Here is a 22,046-nt window from a genome sequence, read left to right as displayed (position 1 = left end):
TGTTGCATGTCAGCATTATTCTAGACATAGATGCAGTAGGAATTGCCAACATTCATATGGAGATACATTTGAGTTATCAGGCAATCACCTCTGGCGAGCTTTCCTAAATCATGGTGGGGAGAGAAAAACATCAACATCCATCTCTCATGTACACTTATGGATCAATGATCAATCATTTACTCCGTTTAAAATAAGAGGCCATATTCAGCATTATTTCCATCAAATCTTGCTGATTATTACATGTTACTTCCTGTAAGATCCATTGGTTAGATAGAAATAGTCTAGAATCAGAAATTAATGTTACATGTTAACTTTAACACTGACTTTTTACCATCATTCAACAGTCTAAAGCTACAGCTTCTCTAATGAACTGTGAGGGCAATAGTCATCAATGGCAAACTAATCATTTCCGTCAGTGTTTCTTAATGATCTTCCTCCATCAGACCTCAAGCATACTGTATCAGTGTTAGAAAAACGGAACCTCATTGGGACGACATGTTAGCGTAGGGAAGCAGAGGGAACACATGACATGCATAATACACAACATGCACATGTCTCTGCCTCTCTCTAGTAGTGGCTTGTCAAGCCTCGCACCTGCAGTCAGAAAGGATAATGTAACGTGCTGTGTGCTCAGCGGCATGGCTCAAGAGTGGAGCCTCCCTCGCTCCAGAAGACCACGAGGGGAAGAGAGGGATGGATAGTGGGGAGCAGAAGTAGGTCACATTCCCGGAGACCCACATCTCTCTGGATGATTCCATGCGGCAGCACTGCTTATGTCTGCCTTTAGAGGGCTTTTACCACGACCAAAATCCGAGTCGACAGCAGCACCACCCTCCTTCTCACATCGCAGAGACAGAGATTATCATCCCTACTCCCTGTGGATCCTGACATCCTGCAGATGCACTGTGTGAAACAAAAACAGCAGGGTATAAGGTCATGAGCAGTGCATTTTCACTGCAACATGACAGTTTTATAATAGAGACCTTTTACTAACCTAATGCCTCTTTGGTTACTCACATAATAAATGTTTAATTACCTGCATGGACCTTTACAGTGTGTTTATTGACAACAAGGGAATGTGAAAAGAGGAATTAGTGCATTGTAATACAGTACTGTACCTTACTTATACAGCCAGCAGTGTGGTTCTGTGTTCCCCATTATCTTCACCCACTAAGTTTCCTCAGAGTATCTTAGACATTGTCCATTTTTAGCTCAGCCTGCTGACTCAACAGCTCTCACAAGGACCAGGAAACGCTTTGATCTTAGGTGCAGAAATACAGGGAGAGGCAAGAGACTGAGAAATCTGTCTTGATTTTTGCATGTCTAATTTTAGCCCCTAAGGCAATGGAGGACATTTATGTAAGACTAGCGTTGGGAGGTGGGGGAGAGGATGCTGCTGTGAGAGAGACTAACAAACACTTGCTCCAGTCGAGAGAACCTCTCTTCCTGTCCACGAGGCGGGATTAGTATTTTGAAATGGTTTCAAAATACTAATATCTCTGCACATTGTGTTTTGCTTTTTAAATATGAAAGGGACTTGAACAGGAACATGAAACTGAAAGGGAGATGTTAACGAGGTGTGATGGAAAAGTTTAACATTTTGGAATTGTACTTTTTCTGAGCCCATAATGACCAAATTTCGACTCAGTGTATCCACAGTACATTTCAATCCCAGTTACTAGATTGGTGGTTAATAAAATAAAATGGCAGCGAGGCACTTTCACAAACACCCAGTGCCCTGTGCATCCCACACAGAAGGGGAGTTCTTCAGTGCTTCAGACTTTGTGCCCATGTGTCCACGACAAAGCTCGTCATCCACTCAAACATCTCACCCTCAGCAGAGAATGGGTGAGGTCATCCCTATTCAGGACCACAGCTCAAACCATGCAGGGATCAGAAGGAAGGAACAATGGAGTTGTTTAAAATCCTCCAGTGAAATCCCAGGCATTCTTCCTCCCTGGCTTTCACATTTCCTGTGAATTAATAATATGCTCTATTTTTGGATTCAGACCAAGGAAATATACGCATGAAAAATCTAATTTAAGATTTCGCAGCAGGAAGGGGACTTGGTGTATTTACTCATTGTTTTAATTCAATTAATCAATCCACCTGTGAATAGTTTTTTTTTTAAATAGTGGATATTTGTCCCTATGCTAAAAAATCCAATTGTATTCTATTTAGGAAGTTTATTCTGGCAGACTTCTGGAGTGTTGTTGATTTGCAGTATGTGTGAGCCACGTGAATGCAGCATAACAACTCATTTACATGTGTAAAACTGAGGAGAGATGGAAGAAATGATATAAGAGGAAATGAGTGATGATGACAAGAGGTAGAAGAGTAGAAGAGATATATTTTCTTCCAGGAAGAGCTTTGTAGTTTAACAGACCAGTTTTGAACCTTACAGATGTTTGCATATGCTGCATAAGTTAACACATTTAACTGCCAAAGCATAAATCTGTTAATATCATGTTTATCTGTGATAGTTTAGGGATTTATATTTAGCATCAAGATTTCACTTAAGATTGGCACAGAGGAGAAGAAGACTTCGCTTATGCGGTTGCAACTGTGAAGACAGAGTTGATCAAGTCAGAAAGCTACTGTAAAACATTATAAAATTAACTTTATGTAGGATAACAGCCCTACAGCCATCCCCAAACCACTCTCTGTAAAGGGTTATTGACTATTTCACCTGTCATGATGAAGCTATACTCATCTTTCATACACTAAAATAAAAAAATATTAACCAACAAAGAATGTTGATAATACTGCGACAGAAGTTGCATAGCCTGCTAAACAGCAGATGGCATTTATATATATATGAACTAAGCCAATGCAAAATGCCATGCCTTGTAAGCCTGTACTGTTCTGTGCGCACCACTACAAGTTGGTCGACACTCGCTCGCCAGCAGTCTGGCAGCTCAAGTGTTTAGTCTCTCTCATTGCTGAGTAGACTAGTGACTGCAAGGCGGGGAGAGGACCGCGGCTTATCGGAATACATATTTCCATTCTTCTATCGTTTATTTCGAGAAATGAAAGTTATACAGTAAGCTTGAAGACGTAACTAGCCCAAGATGACGGTGGATTTTGAAGAATGTGTCAAAGATTCACCCAGGTTCAGGTAAGAGAATGCTCTTTCTGTAGAGATTTTAGACTGCTGCTCATCCGCTTGTTGAACGTATGCAAATCGAACAACCTGAGAATGTTTAAATAGCCAATTGGCTTGTACAAACTGTACAAAATCGTATTTAACATGGCATTGGTATTATGTTTTGCATACGCATGTCTGTTTTGCATTTCCTACGAAAATAAGAATGTTTTCTTGCTAGGTATGCTGCTGCTATCTAAAATAGAAGACACATTTGTAATGATATTATACATAGACTTGGTTACAAAGTATTCTTTTTTTTTTGCTCATTGGGACGACCTTGGGTAGGCTCATTTAGCCTACTGATTTGGCACAGTAGTGATGATATACTGTATAGGCTGGATGAGTAACGGTTTGGCGCGAGGAAAAATATATATCCCTCTTGCTCTCACTAACACGTGTTGTTATGGAACATCATCTGAACATCATTAATCTACATTGAAAGACACATACATTGTCATCGGTGGTGTAGACACATAGTGGATGCTGATTTGACTTGTAGTGCAGACCCATGGTGTTGCATTCAGGGCACAGCAACGGGGCACTCTTTCAAGCCCCCTCATGACGTATGCATACCGTGTGTATCATGAGACCACTACAGTACCACTATCCGCAGTCTACATAAGGATGTCCTCGAGATTATCGTCTGATAGTGCAAATTGTACTGTAGGCTACTATTGACCATTTAGTGAGTGTAAAGTTGAATTGCATTCATAATGAAAATAGATAGCCTATAACCGCGTAATGGATGACTTAGGCTTGTATTGAGGAAGCTCTAGAGTCTACTCAGGACTATATTAGCCCATCGACCTGCTTCGTAGATGTCGGGTTCAAAGCAGACACTGATTGCAGGTGACAATGTGAATGTGGTGATGCATCACGTGGTCTAATGGCTAAATAGTCCTCAAGTAAGAGGTGTCACAACTGATTTGTGTTCGTATCATTATTTAATGTGCAGTTCTCAGGGAGTTTCTCCCTCACAAAGGAAGCTTCAAACAGCATCACTAAGCACCATCGAGTGGATCAGAGGGGAAATGAGTGGGTCCCACGCATGCACAGCTTCATGCTCTGGCTGTGGTGCACTCATAGCACCAGAGGTTAGATAAATAACACAGGCATTCCTCTCAAGCCACATCCCTTCCCCAGACCTGGCTCTGGCTCCCTGCCTCCCTCCATCCTCCCCCCTCTCTGCTGCCTATGTGGAACCCAGGGCCCGTCACTCTTTGTGGGGTATCCAAGCTCCCTGCCTGCCTGCTTGCATGCCTGGTTGGGTCTTTTTACATGTATGTGTGTGCACAGACGCAAAGCTCCCACAGATAGAATCTCTCCTCCAAATCAAAGACTTCCAGGCTTGGCAGCAGTACCTTAATGGGTGCCATGTGTGGCTGAGAGGCAGGTCTCAGTAAGTGCTGAGTGAAGGGTATTTACACAAACCTTCTCCCCATGTTTATGTGCTAAAGAGCAAGTCTAGTGACTAGTGGGATTGCATGGCCTGCAACGACCCACCTTCCAGGGATTTGTGGTCCTATCCCTCGATGGGTAATCCACTTCTCTGGTCTGAAGGGAACAAGAAGATGAAATTGTCTCCTCTGTCTGGCCATGGAATAAAAATAACTCTCTTCCTCACATGCAATGGTTGGCAAGAGACTTCTCATAAGCTAAAGAACATCAAACGCTCTGGTTGTTGTGTTCTCCTAAGACGGTTATTTTGAGGATTTTTCGAAAAATAATGAATGTCAGAAACTGAATTAAGACCTTATTTTCCAATGGAGACAAATGGAGTGTGATGTCATCTGAAATGACCTTACTCAGATTCCAAAAAGAGAGCGCTTAAAAGCATATTCTCTCAGCCACTCAAACCACTAACAGGGCATTGAGTCCATATTCAAATTGCTCCTTTTGTAGAGCTAAAAGCGTAGCCTAAGTGTTGCGTAAGAACCAACCCTGGAGGTGGATGATCGGAAGGAAGCAGGTCTAGAAAAGAGGGACTCGAGTCTTTTCACAGTTGATACTTTAAAAGGCTTCGCACTTCTCACACGTGTGAACACATGCAGGCCAAGATCCACAAGGTTGCACTCACACATATCACACTGCTCATTTCCAGCCAGCGCGTCAAGACACAGCACGACTCTGTGTTGCCACTAGCGTCACTACACTACATCCTCGGTTCTGCGTTAGAGCCCGACACTCCTGTTGTCCTGGAGATGCTGCTCAGGAGAAGGTGCTGGAGTGACCTCCTGACAGGCTGTAAAAAAGGCTTCAAATCTCAACTAATCTCAACTCTGTGTACCCGCTGTTTGGTCGCTATGGATACCGGTGTGCCAGCAGACAGATGTGATGTAGCGTACTGTAGCAGCCGTGGCACAGCAACACTCCACATCTGTTTCTGGGAAGAGGTCCGTAATGGTCACACAGCCACAGGAATGTGTGTGTATGTGTTTGTTGCAGCACAACATTGGGAACATGCTACGTTTGTGTTGTTTTAACTCCGCTGACATGTTAGTTTTAGGTCTCCCTCACATATGTTGTCAAGAGCCTTACTTTCACTTAGACAAACTTTAATTTCATCAGTACACAAAGTCATATGTATAGCAAGTCATTAAGAAAGCACCTAAATGAATGTATTAAGTTACTGCTGTGTTGAACAAAGATGAAAGGATAGTAATAGCATGTCTCAACATTTGAGTCTAATGAGAATGATCTGCTGACTGACTGACACTATTATTTGGTTTTATTTGGGTTGGGTGTTTGTACGCATTGACTGTTAATGAATGCTTCCTGTCTGTGTACTTGGGGCTGGGTGTTCATGAAGCTGACATCAGCCACTGGAGAGAATATCCCTGATTTTTCCTATCCTGTAGCCTCTGATGTCCTGTGGCCTGGACTGTGGTGATCCACTAGGGTCTCCCTCAACAGAATTCTAGTTTTGTCCATGAAGCACTGTGCTTCCTTCCAAATGAGGACTCTTTTCATTCAGACTGAATGGCTGGCGACAGTGAGCTGCAAGGGTCCTTCCTACCCCAAGTAAACAGGGCTGATGTGAGGCAGCCTTCATTATGGGCGACGGTCTTGTCAGTGACTCATGCCGAGTAGGCCTGGTGGAGGACAGCCTGTGACCTTTGACCCCCACGCTGTTTGTGCATCCCTGTCTTGTGTGAGGATGACTGGATGTGTGACCCAGAGTCAGATGACAGGGGAGCGTGCCACATTCCAGGATATGCCTGCTCCAGAGGAATGCTGGGTATGTGGCACAACGTCCTGCTCTGTGACAGATGACAACGCTACCCTCAGGTTACACTTTCTGCAATGTGGAAAATCCTGGAGACAATATCCTGGCTTTTCCCCATGCATTATTTTGAGTTTTGTCAAAACCTTGTGCACCCTATGTAATGCCCAAAATGGAATACATCATATTTGACCAGTAGAACAAATATGGGGGTGTTTATTTCTGTGTTTAATGTCCTCTGCTGTTTTCCAGCTGACTACTTTCATTGCTAAAAAAATATACAGTACAGTAGATACAGGAGGTAAATTCGAGTGGCAACTGCTTTTGTGTGCTTTTTTGGAATGTACAGGATGAGTAATTCCTTGTCTTCTTGTGGGTTTAGGTTGTGTCTCTGGTAATAAAGGAACTTACAGTATATTTATTCTCTGGCATTCATACTCCATGTGATCCTAGAGAGATTAGACCACTATATCAACAGAAGGACACTTGTTGACCATATAAACCCAGGATCTGGCCAATATTCCAGTCAGAATGCCAACAAGGTGTTTGTTTTAGGAGATGGATTACAGTCCAATGTGTTTTCTCACAACCGTAATCTCATTTGCAGGAATTGATAACAATCTTGATATGTCTCAGACTGGGAGATGAAACATGGAGGTACGAGAGCAGTCCCCTTTGTTCTGAGCAGGACCAAAGTTTGTCTGATCATGCGTCTGTTGTGTTATTTGTGAAGGCGCTTTTTTCCTCCTTCGCTGTCTCAGCTGCTCTGACCTGGGAGGCCTTCCTTGCTGCGTGGTCATGTTGCTTCTGCTCTAGTTCATACTGACCTCCTTCCATCTTGAATCTATGTCAGCTGCCCTTCTGTTCCGCCAACAGGGCTCCTCCCTGCGCGGTGACTTTGGCCAAGGCCGGGGGATGCCGTTATGCTAATTTAGGGAGTCATGGCTTCAACACCAAGATGGTCATCTACTGCATGACAGCACACACAGTGATGCCTGCAACTGGTAGTCATGTTCAATTGTTAGCCTAAAACCATGTTTTGGACGCTTGAAGTCTGAGACAATGAGCATGGCAGCCTATCTACGGCCTGTTTCTTGTCGCTGCCTGTGTAATCTCTGCATTAGACAGATTGCATCCTCAGCTCTGCTACCATCCCCCCCACCCTTGCACGTTGTTTCTGCTATTTTAATTTTCTTCCCTTCTGGATGTAATTGTTAATGTGAGGCTGGCCCACAGCATTTTCACCATCTTGTTTAAGGTGTCACTGAGCCTGTGCAACTCCAGGTAATGAAAGCGATAGGGATTAAGTCAGCAGTTTGACAGTGTGTCCTAATCAGGGATTAGCCCACATTTCTTGTCTTTTCAATCCCAGCATGGTGAGGTGACTCACCTGGAAACTGGTGACAACCCATCTAGTGTCACTCTTGGGGGGAAGGGTGTATCAATCTCAAATATATGTAGCAATATAGTACTGTTGGCTCCCTCACCATGTCAGAATACAAGACTGCTGGGCTCTCTTTCAGAAGGGAGTCATTGCCCGCTAAAGAAAAGTCTTTCATCTTCTTCAGAGGAGCTGAGATGAAGACCTTGTGCCAGCTGGGTGCCTCATATTTTGCTTACCAGAATCTCTGTCTCCCAAGCAATGTAGGGCAGCCTTTAGAAGATCTCTTCAGCTTGATTACTGCACTGTTTGAAGGATGTCCTTTGGAGCAGGTTTGTCTTCACAGCCGCGACAGGTCCAGGAGGAATGTGTAACGGTGGAGGGCCTTTGAAACAAGGTGTGCTTCTGTTTTTCTAGTTTAATACAGCAAAGCCTTCTGTTAGGGTTAATCATGGACATGGACAATATCATTTATAAAACCTAGGCTGAAGTTCCTCTTGGAGTCCCTACAAAAATCATAAAACGATTTTCCTATTCACTGAGGTATTGGTATCTTTTTCTATTATTTGCTGCTCATTAAATGGTGATTTTGTGCATCTTTAAGGAGGATGAGCTCTCCCTGGGTGTCTGGAGACCCAGGGATGATGTCATCTCAGGCCTTTGTGTTTCGTGAGGGGCACCGCATGAGTCCTGGCTGTCCCTCTCATTTCTGTGTGATGAATAGCAAGACGTTTCGCACACAGGGAGACAAAGGCGGTGGTGGCGAGCGCTGCATTCTGAACAGCCCGCTAATCTACCACTACAGGACATATCCTTCGAGGTGACAAAGAGACCTGGGAGTAGCGCCAGCACAAACACAGACCTGCTCGCCTCCCTCCGTTAGTCGACGCAGGAGGAGTGTGTGAACAGTGTATTAAGTTCCGGTAAATGTAATTACCTAACCGTATGACTGTCACTCTCCCTCTCTGTTCCGGACTCCCTTTTGAACTCAACCTCCCTGTGTTACCACAGGCCGCATGCAGTGTTTAAGTCTTTCAATCTGTTTCACGGATGCACACCCGGCCTTAAATGATGGATGAGAATGACAGGCATTGGTATTCTCCTCACACTACGGCCCTGTGTTCCTTGAAGCAGCGTTGACTGATGAGGAGCTGCAGGCAGCGGCAGCGCAGGACCCGCTCACAGCAGCGCAGATCAGGAGTTATTGAACAGAGGAACCTGGTTTTTCATCTCTGCTCTGTGTAGGCTCTGCTGGTTCTGCTGTACTCCTGCGCTCTTTGTCTTGCTGTCTGCTTCTTGACATTAGCTGTGAGTCAGCATTTGTTTTTCCCATCGGATTTAGTTTATCTTGCCCCAACATCTGATCTCAATTCAATGTAGATATCAGATATCTCTTACTGCTGGAGGAGAAAATCCACTTTTCTCTTCGTCTGTATCAAAAGGGCTCCAATTTCACCTTGACACGGACCCAGTCATGTGTTTCTTCATGGGAGAGCTGAGCTACAGCTAACTCATTCTTCTTAGTTCCAAACCAACTGGAGCTACATGATTGAAGTTCATACTGATGGTATGCATAACAAAATGAAATGAACGGGTGAGTTTGATAGCAAATAGATTTCCGGAGCATCAGGATTAGTGAGGAATACCTAGGAGCCCAGCCTCCACCCTTCATAACCTCTCACAGAGGGAGTTAAGCCTGCACTGCAACGTGACTGTCCAGGGACAGTCGAGCTGTTCAAATGGGCCATAATTCAGAGGTAATATAAATAGTCTGACTAATGCCCCTGGTGGATTAAGCATACTAGAGCCTAGTGATTTACTACAAGAGACTGTGATACAGGAGACTCTGTACAGGAGGCTACACTAAAGCAGAACGTCCAACAAAGAGAGATGACATCCATCCTGTGGGCCTGTGTGTCTCTGACCTTCACTGTTTCGCCTATGGTTTTCATGATGTCCTCGTCGATGAGTATTTTTCTGAGGCGTAATTACTTTAATACATTACTGTATTTTCCTCTTTACATGGTTACAGATATGATAAATGTCCATATGGTTTTCACATTAGCATCTTTGTATCATCCCTTATTTCACTGACCATATTTTACTAAAAGATAATTGGAAAAATGTCCAATTTCCTGCGGCTGACCCTCGCCTCCATGAGTCTAATATCTCCAGGGCTCATCCGTAGGGCTGTGTAGACCAGGCTGTGTGTGTGTGTGCCTGTGTGTGTGTGGCCAACAGGGTATAGAGCATGTGGGGCACAACCCTCTCCCGGGAGGGCAGGAAGAGACCAGGCGCTCTTGGCTTCTCTCTGCTTCTCTCTGGATGAGTAATGTGCCAGCTGATGTGAGGCCCACAGATAGAGGACTGCTGGAGCTGGGTGTGGTGACCTGTGCTATTAGGTCTAGTGTGTACGCCTCCAGTCTCCGCTGTGTCCTCTAGACACAAGAAACACCATTCTGTATCAGGTCACAGGGACAAGCTTGATTTACGAGACTGTACATGGGCTGGCTGGACGACTCGTGGGTGATTTCTGTAGATCTTGGCTTGATGCTTCATACATATAGCCCCTAAAGACCAGTCTGTTGGATGATTGTGTGTGACTGTGTGTGATTGTGTGTATTTGACTACATATATGCAGGTAATACATTGGGTTTAAAATAAGGGGGTTCTTTTCCAGGTGTGTCGACATGGCCCACCCACCAGCACGTCCCAATCTTCACTGCCATCCCCCTATGGAGCAGGAAAGGAGGGGCTTCCTATGGAAAGGCTCTGATTGCATGGTAGATCTATATCCCAGACTGCACAATAGGCCTGAGTGATAGGAGAATTGGGATTTGATGTGATACCTTGATATTGAATGTGAGACACAGACAGAGACAGGGAGCAGTAGAATTAGAGAGGCACTGATTCAGCTGGATCTACATTCCGGGTCCATGTACACAGGTTCTGGATCTGGTTGGGTTCTGAAATGCTGAATCACATGTGTAACCCAGACCAGCATCTGGTTGTGATTTGGCCCATCCCTCTTTCCCTCTCTCTCTCTCCCCCCTCTCTTTCTCTCTCACTCTTCTCCCTCCTTTCTGCCTTCCAGCGAGGCAAGCGGGGGCTGACTTCCCAGAGCAGTCAGGAAATGCGTCAACTCTCTGAAATATTAAAGAGGGCCCAGAGTAGAGGGCACCGGGGGAGACGGCCGGGCTGAGGCCCCAGACCTCCGACGCCTGGCCCCTCTTCTCCTTTGGGAATCACCACTCACTACAGGGTCCTCAATGTCTCCATTCTCTGTTAGCAGTTCATACATGTTCATGATACAGTGGTATGAAATGGCAGTAACATTCATTGTTACTTGACACTTGTCTGTTAAAAGCTCATGGTATTCGAGAAATACCCATAAAATATCAAAGAATTGTGGTCTTATTACTAGCCCAGCATCAGTGTACTCAATGCCTTTACATTGGTGTCCTCGTTGGTCGGTGTGGTTGTTTCCCCCCCCTGAATGAAGTCATTAACTGTTGTTTTCTAGCCTTTGTTGATGTTTGTGCTAGTAGTCTCCTGAGAGTCCTCGCTTCAGAGTGGAGGCCAATGAGCCATGACTGGAGTGGTTGTTAGTACAACATCTTTTCCTTCAGTCCTCCTCCTGGGAGCAGCTGGAATGTGTTTTAGTGTGTCATTTTTCGCTTTATTAACTGAAAAAACACCTATTCCATCCCTTATTTCATCCTAATGTAATCCACGTCAAAACAGCTGTTGTTGATTGTTGTGCTTCACTCCATTGGATCACTGCCATCCTCACGTGTGGCAGGTTTCTGACCGGTGTCTTTCAGGCATACATCCTGCAGATGTTTTGTGACGGGGGTCTGGTCACGGGAGGTTATCAGCTTCCAGGTCGTCTGGTCTGTCGGCTGACTAAGGCCAGCGGGTCACACAGGAGACGACCAGGATGAGGTCAGGGGTCAGGGTACAGAGCACAGGAAGCACCTGGTGGAAGGAGGGGAAAGGCTGACACTGCAAACCACCTCTGTTATCTCTAGGTCTCAATCTGGGAAAACATCCCCACTGACCCTATGGATCAGCGACCAGCAGAAACGGTCTGCGTGACATCTAACTGTTTATTTGACACATACAGCCCCGTTCCAATCCGAGCATTTTGACTGATTGCATTATCCGAAAGGCTCAGCAACAAATGGTTGACGGTAGCAAATGCTTTGCACTCTTCGAGTGAAGTCGGCTCTTTCTCTAAAACATAAGCTGTTTCTGAAAGCTCAACCTACAAAAAGTTCTCAGACAGGAAAGAGCTGAATGCTTCACACGTCTGGTATGTCTTTCTAGTTCAAGCCAAGCGGCATGTTTAGCCCACAAAAATGCCGGGAAGACTCCCAGCCCAGCTCTGGACAGTCATCGTGGCTGTTGAAGAGGGAATTTCACTCTGGGGAATTCAGCTTTTTCACTCAAATGTCAGAGAATGGAAGGGTGATGGAGCTGCTCTGGACTCATTCACCCAGCCCGTAAGCCATACTGCCAGCCTAATGAGCTGGTCAGAACAAGGCGGGCAGCCTGTGTCTGTGGACTTCATTGTCTCCCTCCCCACAATGGAACTCTGTTCCTATTCTCACAGCCAAGTCTTTACCGTTTGTATGCGTACGCTCATGCCTGTGTGTATGCTCCCTCATCTACCCTATGTCTTCATTGACATTTTTCCTTGTTGGAGTCATGTCAGACCACCTTGTGTTAATGTAAACCCTCTCCACCAGCCGAGACGCTTCATGTCCGGAGTCTTCTCTCCCTGCCAGATTTTCCCCTCCTTCTCACTGTACCATCAGCGTTTCTCGCTCAGCCCTCTGGAACTGGTCAATCTAACCCTCACATGCTCAGTGCTTCCGTGATCGATGGGACATCCAGTAAAAGGGCCGTGGCGTCGGAGCGGTGATGCTGGGAGAGTCTCTGGGACTGAATGTCACAGAGCATCATGAAGCAGCCCAGCGTGCTGAAAGGGTTAACCTCTGTCACACTTCCTCATACATGACAGCCTTTGTTAGGCAGCTCTGTTCCCTGTCTGAAGTGCCATTTCCCCATGGGCTCTGGTCTAATTGCCCGGCCCCTGCACAGACACAAGGGGGGTTAGGGCGCAGAGCTAGCTAGCTGCATAATACAGCCAGCTGGTTAGTCATGTCGCCTAATGACAGCCAACTACTAATAACCTCTTCTCGACGAGCATTGATTATACTTTAAAGAGGTCTTAGCTGACACATGTCTTCCACACTGGGGGTTTGAGATTACTCCAGGACAGTGGGGAGTTATTTTGGATGAAATGTAAATTCCAGTGATATTTCCATCTACTTCATGCCTAATATCCGAGACAACACACTTGTCTGTAACCATGGCAACTGGCCATGGCTAATGAGAACAGCAGGACGCCCTAATTGGTCATCTGGTTGGTAATATGCAGCAAGCTTTTCTGCCATTGGCCAAGAGGTATGGGAAGATATTCCATACACATGTTGAGGTTAGAAATTCAACCTCTACAGTATTCATTTTTCAATTACAGGCTGTTGCATCAGACACTTCCACATCTTCCTGGAGTCTCATCACATGATCTCTCTCACAGTCAGTCACGTTGGTTTCCTCCACACTGGAATATCCTTCCGAAAGTGTGAGTGAAAACAGGATAAACAAAGCCTCCAATGACCATATGACAGGTCAGTCCCACAGTCCTATGTGCTTTCCACAATGATTTCACCACTATCACACAATACAAGGTCATGGCTCCAGGGCTGGGGGCTCCTTGTGCTTGCTGGCTGGGGTCCCATTCATTGTGTGAGTCTCAGCCGTGTTCCACTCTGACTGCCAAAGAAAAACACAGTCAGCAGGAGGGTCAGGAGAGTGAGCAACACATGGCTGCTTTGGAACACAACATTATTATTGGCTAGGTTTTTATTAGTCAATGACCATTCACCATATTTCCCCCCTACTGTGATTTACATAGACGTGCCTGAGTGACGCATAGTGCGTGGGTCTCATTCTGTTCACAATGTACAGTTTCTGATCATCGACTGTACTGCATGCCTGTCCTGTATGCTGCCAAGTGCCAGGCGTAGCTTGTGAGTGTCGTGATTTATTGTCAGTTAATCTGTTAAATCCTGGATATCCCTCCACCCAAAAGCTCGTCTTGAGCCCCACAGATTCCTGGTGTCGAGTAGGAGAGAGAATGTTGACATTGACAGGTGGCTGACCGCTGAGGCTTCTGTGATTTACAACGCCTGATCCAGATCATTTACCTTCCCACAGGAAGTAACAGCATTACATGTAAACGTTGATGTTACACTGGAGGGACACGATTGATTCACCAAGCTACGCTACAAGAGATTGTCCCAATGGAGAAAATGTCAAACGTTTGTTAGACAAGCGCAAACGGAGGCAGTGAACTATCAATATGTCCTTCAGTACTATTCCTCTTTCATTTGCCTCCATGTTCTCCAAACCATGAGCTAGTTGGTGTTTTTTAGATCTTGGAGTCTGGAGGGGAGATGTTGCTCATGTGTCTGTAGAGAGCTCTCTCATGGCTCCCGTTCCTCCAGCATGCTGATGACTAACCTGCATGTGGCCCAAACAGAGATGACACACACAGGCTACCGGGCTCAAAGGATGTGAAGCTGTTGATATGATTCTGCCTACGTAGAGTCCAGGAAATAGACACACAGGCATCATGCAGTAGCCATTTCCTGCCATATTGTAATGAGGCTCAGGAAGGATGCTACAGGTCAGTGAGCCAATGGCCTGCTAGCACCCATCCCATTGACCCTTTCCCTGTCCTTCTGAGGCCTCCTTCAGAAGCTTAGCAAGAGCAGACGTCCTCCAGCCACACGGTTCCAAATATCAGCCGATTCCCAGATTAGAACTGGCCCTGTCCCGTTCTAAGGCTGAAAGCCTGCCTCTGTTAACTGTCAAATCCTCAGGGACTCTCTTCAGAATGTCCTTGCTATCAGGTTAGTAAAACAGTTTGAGAAAGAAACAAAGAGAAAACTATGATTTGTGTAGACCACCAAGGAGGGTTATGTGGTCTTTCGTAATCAATGTGACAAGAGAAAAGTTGTTTTGATATGGGTTGCCTGGGAAATTAAGTACTAAATAAAAGCAGTTGGCTATTGCATGTATTTATACATCTGTTATCTGTCATATTATTATCTATATCCTTAGAAAATATCTAGATTTTGGATTACGCTATCTCATCTTAATTTCAGTGAGACTACCTTTTCTTGGTTTTTTAAACACTGGGAAGAACAGATACTGAAAAGAGCGGGAAAACAGCCAAGCTGCAGCTTCTCTCAGCAGTTGCTGTAGTTCATGACAGTGGTCCCACTCACAAGCTCTTTTGGTATGTGGAGACTGCTGAACACACACACACACACACACATACACACAGGGTGACTGTGGCTTTTGGCAGGCTAACCCTGATCATTTTCCCAGTTTGTCCTCTGTGCAGCATGAGACTGTATGAATATGGAGAAGAGGGGCAGCTGCTCTCTCCTTGGGGGTTCGGTCACCCTAACAGGGTCACATGAGGGTCACACCCGGGTCACTGCATGGGTGACAGAGATATGGTGCATGTCACTAATTAGCCTATTAAACACTATTGATGAATTAGCTTGAGTTCCTTAGCGTTTGGTCAATAGAAGAGCAATCTGATTGACAGCTGGTTCTGGGGTTTTCTGTTATATTTTAGACATACTAGTGGTTCATTTTGTATATTGGTGTGTTTAGCACAGCCAGACCAGACCCAGGTTAAATAACTCCTACTTTAGACCTCCATAAATCTTTTGCAAAATGTGCACTGTCAACAAGTCATGTTCAAATTAGCTGCTGGACCAAACGTTCTTTTTCTGACTCTCCAGTACCGATCTTTTTGGTTTTAATGACCAGCTCTGGCAAGCGTATTAAAGGAATAGGGTTCACATGAGCCAGAGAGAAAGCTTGTTTGGTTTAAATGTCTCAGCTAAAGAATGTGTCTCTGTTCTCTTCTCCATGGGCATATTGAGAAGATGGGATGCATGTGGTCAGATTAAAGGGGAATGTTTAGCCAGGGCTGGAGTGACAGTGACTGCCTGGCTTCCCTCCCTGACTGTGAACCGTTGGCTGTTAGACACCGCCAGAACTATCGTCTCTCTCCCAGGGCAGAACTAAAACCATGTGCACGTGTTGTTCAAGGCCCAGCAAGATACTTGGCCAGTTCTAGTGATACAGTATTGCAGTTCCTTCATAACAGCAGGCAGAGCAGGCTGTTATGTTTTAAAAAAAGGAGGTGGGCCGGCGGATTCGTTTCCAACTTCTCAAAAGCAAACACCATTGGGCAAGGCTATGTCATGTGCTCTCTGATACCCAATGAATGGATAGCTTACAAGGCAGTTCAAAAGAACACAGAATAGTATTCTTTTCTCAAATAACTTGTCTTTCAGCCTCGACTCAGCACCAAGTAGTGTATTCTGTTCTTTCTAAGGAGTCCAGACACACAAAGCCTTGAGATGGCCCACTCTGATGTTGTAAGTGCTGGAGGTAGGGGATGGTAGTGAAGCATGGCAGTGCCACAGCAGGCCAGGGCAATGCAGAGGAGGGCGGGGGTGTAGTGGTGATAGGAAAGGAGTGGTGCAGAAAGCAGACAGGCTCAAGTTCAAGCCCAGCAGGCGGGCTGCCGTCGTTAGTGGAGACGGCAGCCCAGATATCTCCTGCTCCAGTAAAAAGCCAGCATGTTGATTTTGGAGAGGTCAGCGTTCAGTCAGGCGAGGAATAGACTCGATGAGCCAAAAAGAAAAAGCGAGCGAGAGACCCCCTATCTGCACTACACCCTCCTTATCCTCCTTCCACCCCTCTGAATCCAGACAGACAGAGCTCTGGATTAGGGAGGTTGTGAAGAGGACTCTTCATAAGGCTGCTACTCAGTGGACTGGGCTGGACTGATGATGTATCTGTGTTTAGAGCTCTCTGTCAGGTCAAAGTGAGCTCAGCTGGTCTCTGCATGCAAATAAGCTCCAAATCAGGTCCCACTGGGGGCCTATGGGAATTGTGTGTGGAGGAAAACACAGACACATGGTGTGTTTTCACATCTACTTACACGCGACTTTCAGTTTGGTGGAGAGACTGCTTGTTTGCTTTCGGACTGCAGGCTGTCAATCTCACAAGGTGGGCTACATCCTTCTGAGGCATCTGTCTCGATGCATGACAGTTACATAAGTCTAAATAAACGCACATACACAAACACACACACACATAGGCACTCACACATGACTATCTGGGGCATACAGGGAATGATAACTGAGGTTCTTTCCCAGTCTGGTACGGAGGCCAGGCAGACTGGTAGATGTAGGGATGGTCAAGGATGATGTCTCTGACTCCTGTCTGCCAGAAACTGAGATCATCAGGTCTGTGAAGTGACGGTGCCCTGAGGACTCCATCATGTAGGCTGCTGCATGACTACTGTTACTGAATCTGGCAGGTACACGTATGTACAATGTGGAACGGGAAAATGTGTTTGCCCCATAAGCAATATGGTAAAATATACATGTCATTTAAATGTTGACATTAAAAGGTTGCTGAACTGCCCCAGTTGTGATGTGTCTTGTAGTCTCCTTCTGCTACAGCCTGGGATGTGAATGAAGTGTGTGTGTGTGTTGAATGGATTGTGTGTTGAATGGGGTATGTGTTTGAAAAAGACGTTACAAGAGGTCATATCTCTGGACATAACTCTGAGCTCCTGTCAGAGCTGCTCATTCCTCTGCTTGTCTGGAAGGGGAGTGGAGGGAGGTAGGGAGGGAGGGAGGGAGGGAGGGAGGAGGGATGGAGGGAGGTGGAGAGGGAGGGAGGGAGGGAGGGAGGGAGGGAGGGAGGGAGGGAGGGAGGGAGGGAGGGAGGGAGGGAGGGAGGGAGGGAGGGAGGGAGGGAGGGAGGAGGGAGGGAGGGAGGGAGGTGGAGAGGGAGGGAGGGGCATCTGGCTGCCTCTTTTTTAGTACTGTTTCGGCCCCCAGCACTCAAGGCACCCATATCCCCAGGGACCCCAGTACCTCAATGTCCCAGTCCCCCAGTCCCTGTGAAGATGAGTTGGGTCTACTGGGTATACTAGAGAAGCCTGTCAATGTCACTTTAGTCTGATTTCTTTTCCGAGCCCCCCAGAGACTCTGGGGTTTAGATGGCATTCTGCATAACCACTTCAGAGTCATGGATGATAGGCAGGAAATGACTTACTAACCCAGATTTTCTTATCAAGATCCTGTTAAAATTGAAACAGTTGTTTAGATGTTAGGCTGTTGTTTTTTATCTGTCTCTCAGCATCATTGTCTGATGCCTGATTCAGACCAGATTGAATTTCTCAAACTCTGCTTGATGCAACAGGACCATGTGGCTATGGAAGGGAATAATAGGCTTGTTTTATTTTGTGCCAAATGAAAATAATTCCGATCTGAACATGGACAGAAATGTGGACCATATCAGAGCCATGCACATGGGATTGTATTGAAACTTGCAAAAAGTGTAAGACATACGTCATGCATGATATATCAGGCTACAGAATACAACTGTGGGTATTTTTTTATTTATTGTTTTTTGGGGGGGGAGGGGCTGCAGGTGTTTAATCCATCGCCTGGGAAACAGGATGAATTGAATGGTTGCCATTCAGCTGTTGGCTACTTGTGGATTTGGCTCACGAGGATAGCATGGGGGATGGTAGGGATGACATACTGTGCTAGCTGTGCAGGACTACAGGGAGACTGTAAACACATCTACAGTGATGTGACAGACCTCCTCAGTACGTGCTGTACAGCGCTACAGTGCTGACCACCTGAGACATCCTACTGATGGGATGAAAAGGGACCTTTGTCCTGACATGGCCCGAAAATGGAGCTTGTGAAAGGGGACATGTTGCATCCATGACAGTGTTCTGCTTGGCCTCCTGTGAGGCGGTAATCGAAGCATAAATGAGTCCTTATTGCCCCGGCACATGTCAGCCCTGTGAAGCCATTAGTGCAGATGTGTGTGTGGAACAACGTCTGGGGCCTGGGAGTGGAGTTTAGCGGAGCGTTAAGCCGAGCAGTGTTCACTGCGGGGCTTCATACTGGAGCTCCATGAAATAAGAAAGAGGCTGGCGAGTGATAGGACGAATGGGCTGAATGTGCTAAAGGTGACATGGTCTGGATTATTTCTATTGACACGAAACAAGATGCGAGGCCATGTAGGGGACCACTCAGCATCAAGTCCAGTCACGCACCAGTCATGGGATTATTATTTTAGACGAAGGAAGGGAATAACATTTTGTGAGCACATTAGAGCACGTTGCACCTCTTTAGAAGGAACAGTTTGAGCTGGATGTTGAGTAGATGACCTGGCATCGGTTGGGGCAGCGTGCAGTTTGCTGTGTGAGCCCAGGCAGTGGTCTACCAAGCGAGGGACTGAGCCAGATGCGATTGGGCAGGGCCGAGGCACTCAGAGGAGGGCTGCTAGGAATATCCAGGCGGGCAGGGCTGCTATCTGCTCAGTGGAGCTAGAGAGAATAGACCTTGCCTCTGGGACCCCTCCCCCACCAATAACCCATTCAGCCATGCACCACAGCCTCAATTAGGGCTCTAAAGCAATCAATATTCGAACAAAAATGCTGTCATCCTACCAGACAGACAGGAAGTGGGTTTGTCACAATGGGGTCCCTAGATGGGGCCAGCCCTTCCCCCTGCCTGGCCCCACCTTCTCTCCTCCACCCCCCCACCCCCACCCCCCCAAGCAGCCCATTCACACCACTGAATATAAGCCCACTCTTGTTGGATGACGAGTTTAGAGGAGATTAAAGATATTGAGCTGTGAAAGAGAGAAAGCCAGATTGGCATCAAACAGTGCGTTGATTACAAAGGATCATTTCAAGCCAGGAGTCAGTCACTGACCCAGCTGTTCTACCCTCTCCCATTAGTATTCTGGCTCTGTGGTAGAGCAGCGATGGCTCTCATTGGTCGACTCCCTCCCCACCGGGCCTCCATCCGTTTGGTTGTTGTGCCTCAGCTGGCGCTGGGTCTGAGGCTGACTGTCGGTTCACTGTCGGCTGTGTTTAGGGGTCACTACCTGGGTCTGGTCTGGCTGCCTCCTCAGCCCCCCACCTGCTCATCAGCCATGCAGACCACCAGCTCTGCATGGCCCCTCCCAACCCTCCGTCCTCTGGGGGCTCTCTGTTCAGCTGCCTCCTCGTCCCTCCAACACCCGGCCTGCATGCTGCCGACGGGCCAAGCTTACCAATGACATGGATGGGGGACAAGGGGAGAGCAGGCCATAGTTTGAAATGAGCCAGTGGCGTGCAAATGACGAGTTTCATCCAGAGTAAATAGGCCTGGCTTCATGGAAGCTCATCAACCTTATGTACAATGTGAAGATCTCGCATGGCCCACGGAGCAACACGCCTGCATGCACTAGAGCCCTCTACAGGAAAACCAGCCCATACAGCACTGGAACTAGTGTGTCTGCCACTGGAACTAGTCTGTTCAGTACTGCAACTAGTGCCCCTTCATGTCTACCCAGACTGCTACCATGTGAATCCAGTTAGAATTCCAAAGTGGCCAGGGTAGCGAGGAGACAGGGGTGCTGTGTGCGGAGTGGTTTGGCCCAGTAAACAGCCCCTCAGCTCCTCGGCTCTTCCTCTGGGGACGCTCAGTCAGCGTGTCAGTGGGCCAGGAGCTGCTGGAGCCAGCTGACTCAGCACGATCGGGGTGTTTATTATGTTCCTGCAGTGCTCCAGATCTGCAGTCTTCCATGACTGAAACAAACACTTCCAGACTCAAGCCTCCAGCTCGTAGCGTTACCCCTCGAATGTTCCCAAACTTGTTCGAAAGTCATGCAATGTTCATTTATTTTTTATCAGCCACCTAGATCAAGCCATTAACCCTGTAGGGCTGAGTCCCTGGAAGGGTAAGTGATGTGGATGACACTATGGGGGCGTTTGTGCGGTCGAAGGGTGTCTATTGCTGTTAGGTGACATCATCTATTTATGAGGTGTGAATGGCCGTCGCTCCATTGATTAGCCGACTCCTTACGTGGGGGTGGTTAACTATGGACTGGACAGCCTTGTTCTGGTGTTGTGTTGTTGTGGAGCGTGCCTGTGTGTGTAGGGGTTCGCGAACACAACAAGGACCATGGCCCACTTAGGGGGTTGGTTACCATGGTGACGGGCCCGGGGGCTCTGAGTGCATCCATTATGGGAGTCATGTGCAGTCAGACGGGGAGGGGGCTGGGGGCGGGTCAGGGCCCGGAGGGCGAGGCGGAAGGGGGAGCAGCTGTCCCCCAAGCCAGCCCCCATCCACTTGGAAGACACATCTGGAAGGCTCACAGCTGGAGGGCCTCCATCCATGCTAGGCGAGCTACCGCCTCTGCTGGGCTGGGTGCCTTGTGGAGGAAAGGGCTGCCACAAGTCCAACTAACTCAAACCCCCCTGGCCTATTCCAGATAACTTTTGGATGTAAATATTCTTTAGCCCAGCTTGACAATGTCTGTATAGTCACTAGATTGTTCAGATAGGGTATAGAGAGATCTTTTTTTTTACTAAGTGCTCATACTCAAGCAAGCAGCAGTCATGTGTGATTTAATTTTCAGCTGCTTTTCTGCTTTATGGTTTGATATTCTAATAGTTTAATTCAAAAGCAGACACCCTGTCAATGTGCCACAGCGTGCATTGCGTCTCAGATCTGGATTATCACATTTAAAAAGGGCCTGTTACAAAGTGACATCAGCTATGAAAACATTAGGATCTGCTTGCACAAGTAGTATCACTGGGTGTGGTTGGTGAACACGTACAAGGGAGATTACTAAGGTTAGGAAAGCACAGAGCCATGTGTCGGATGAGGTATCGATTGGCTACGAGTCCAGTCTACTTGAGTCTGAGCACTTTCAGATACTTCCTGTCCCTGGGAGCGGTTTTGCTCCGGTCGAATGGGGATATAGAGGGGGAAGGCTGAGGGGGAAGACAGGAAGAGGAGAGCAGCGGCTGTCGTTCTTCTCCCCTAGCCCGCTGGAGCACAGCCAAGCTCCCTGACCCACCCAAGGCCGGGGGATGGTGGGGAGGGAGGCAGAGTGGATGGGGAGGATGGGAGAACGAGGCAGGGAGAGGGAGGCTGGGAGGATGGGTGAAGGGGGCAGAGGGAATGAACGGCCCGGAAGGAGGTAGAGGGAAAGAGAGAGGCAGGCGTCGAGGCAGTGGGAGACCGGAAGCCAGCCTGGCAGCCACGTGTGGCCGATATATGACACCGATACTTTCATCACAGCGCGCCCCTCTGAGGCGCAAT

The 22,046-nt window shown here is 47.0% G+C and overlaps 1 protein-coding gene across 1 annotated transcript in view; it reads left to right on the top strand.

Moving 5' to 3' along the window:
- Positions 1 to 2,979: 2,979 nt before the first annotated feature.
- Positions 2,980 to 22,046, top strand: part of acap3a (ArfGAP with coiled-coil, ankyrin repeat and PH domains 3a) — a 41,790-nt gene continuing 22,723 nt past the window's right edge. The window contains exon 1 of the mRNA XM_067239047.1: positions 2,980 to 3,118. Within this exon, the coding sequence (XP_067095148.1) occupies positions 3,072 to 3,118 (47 nt within the window). The 5' untranslated portion in view covers positions 2,980 to 3,071. The remainder of the gene's footprint in view (positions 3,119 to 22,046) is intronic.

The sequence above is a fragment of the Osmerus mordax genome, chromosome 7 (assembly GCF_038355195.1).
Source record: "Osmerus mordax isolate fOsmMor3 chromosome 7, fOsmMor3.pri, whole genome shotgun sequence".
In the NCBI taxonomy this organism is placed as follows: Eukaryota; Metazoa; Chordata; class Actinopteri; order Osmeriformes; family Osmeridae; genus Osmerus; species Osmerus mordax.
This window is presented reverse-complemented; position numbering and strand designations above follow the sequence as displayed.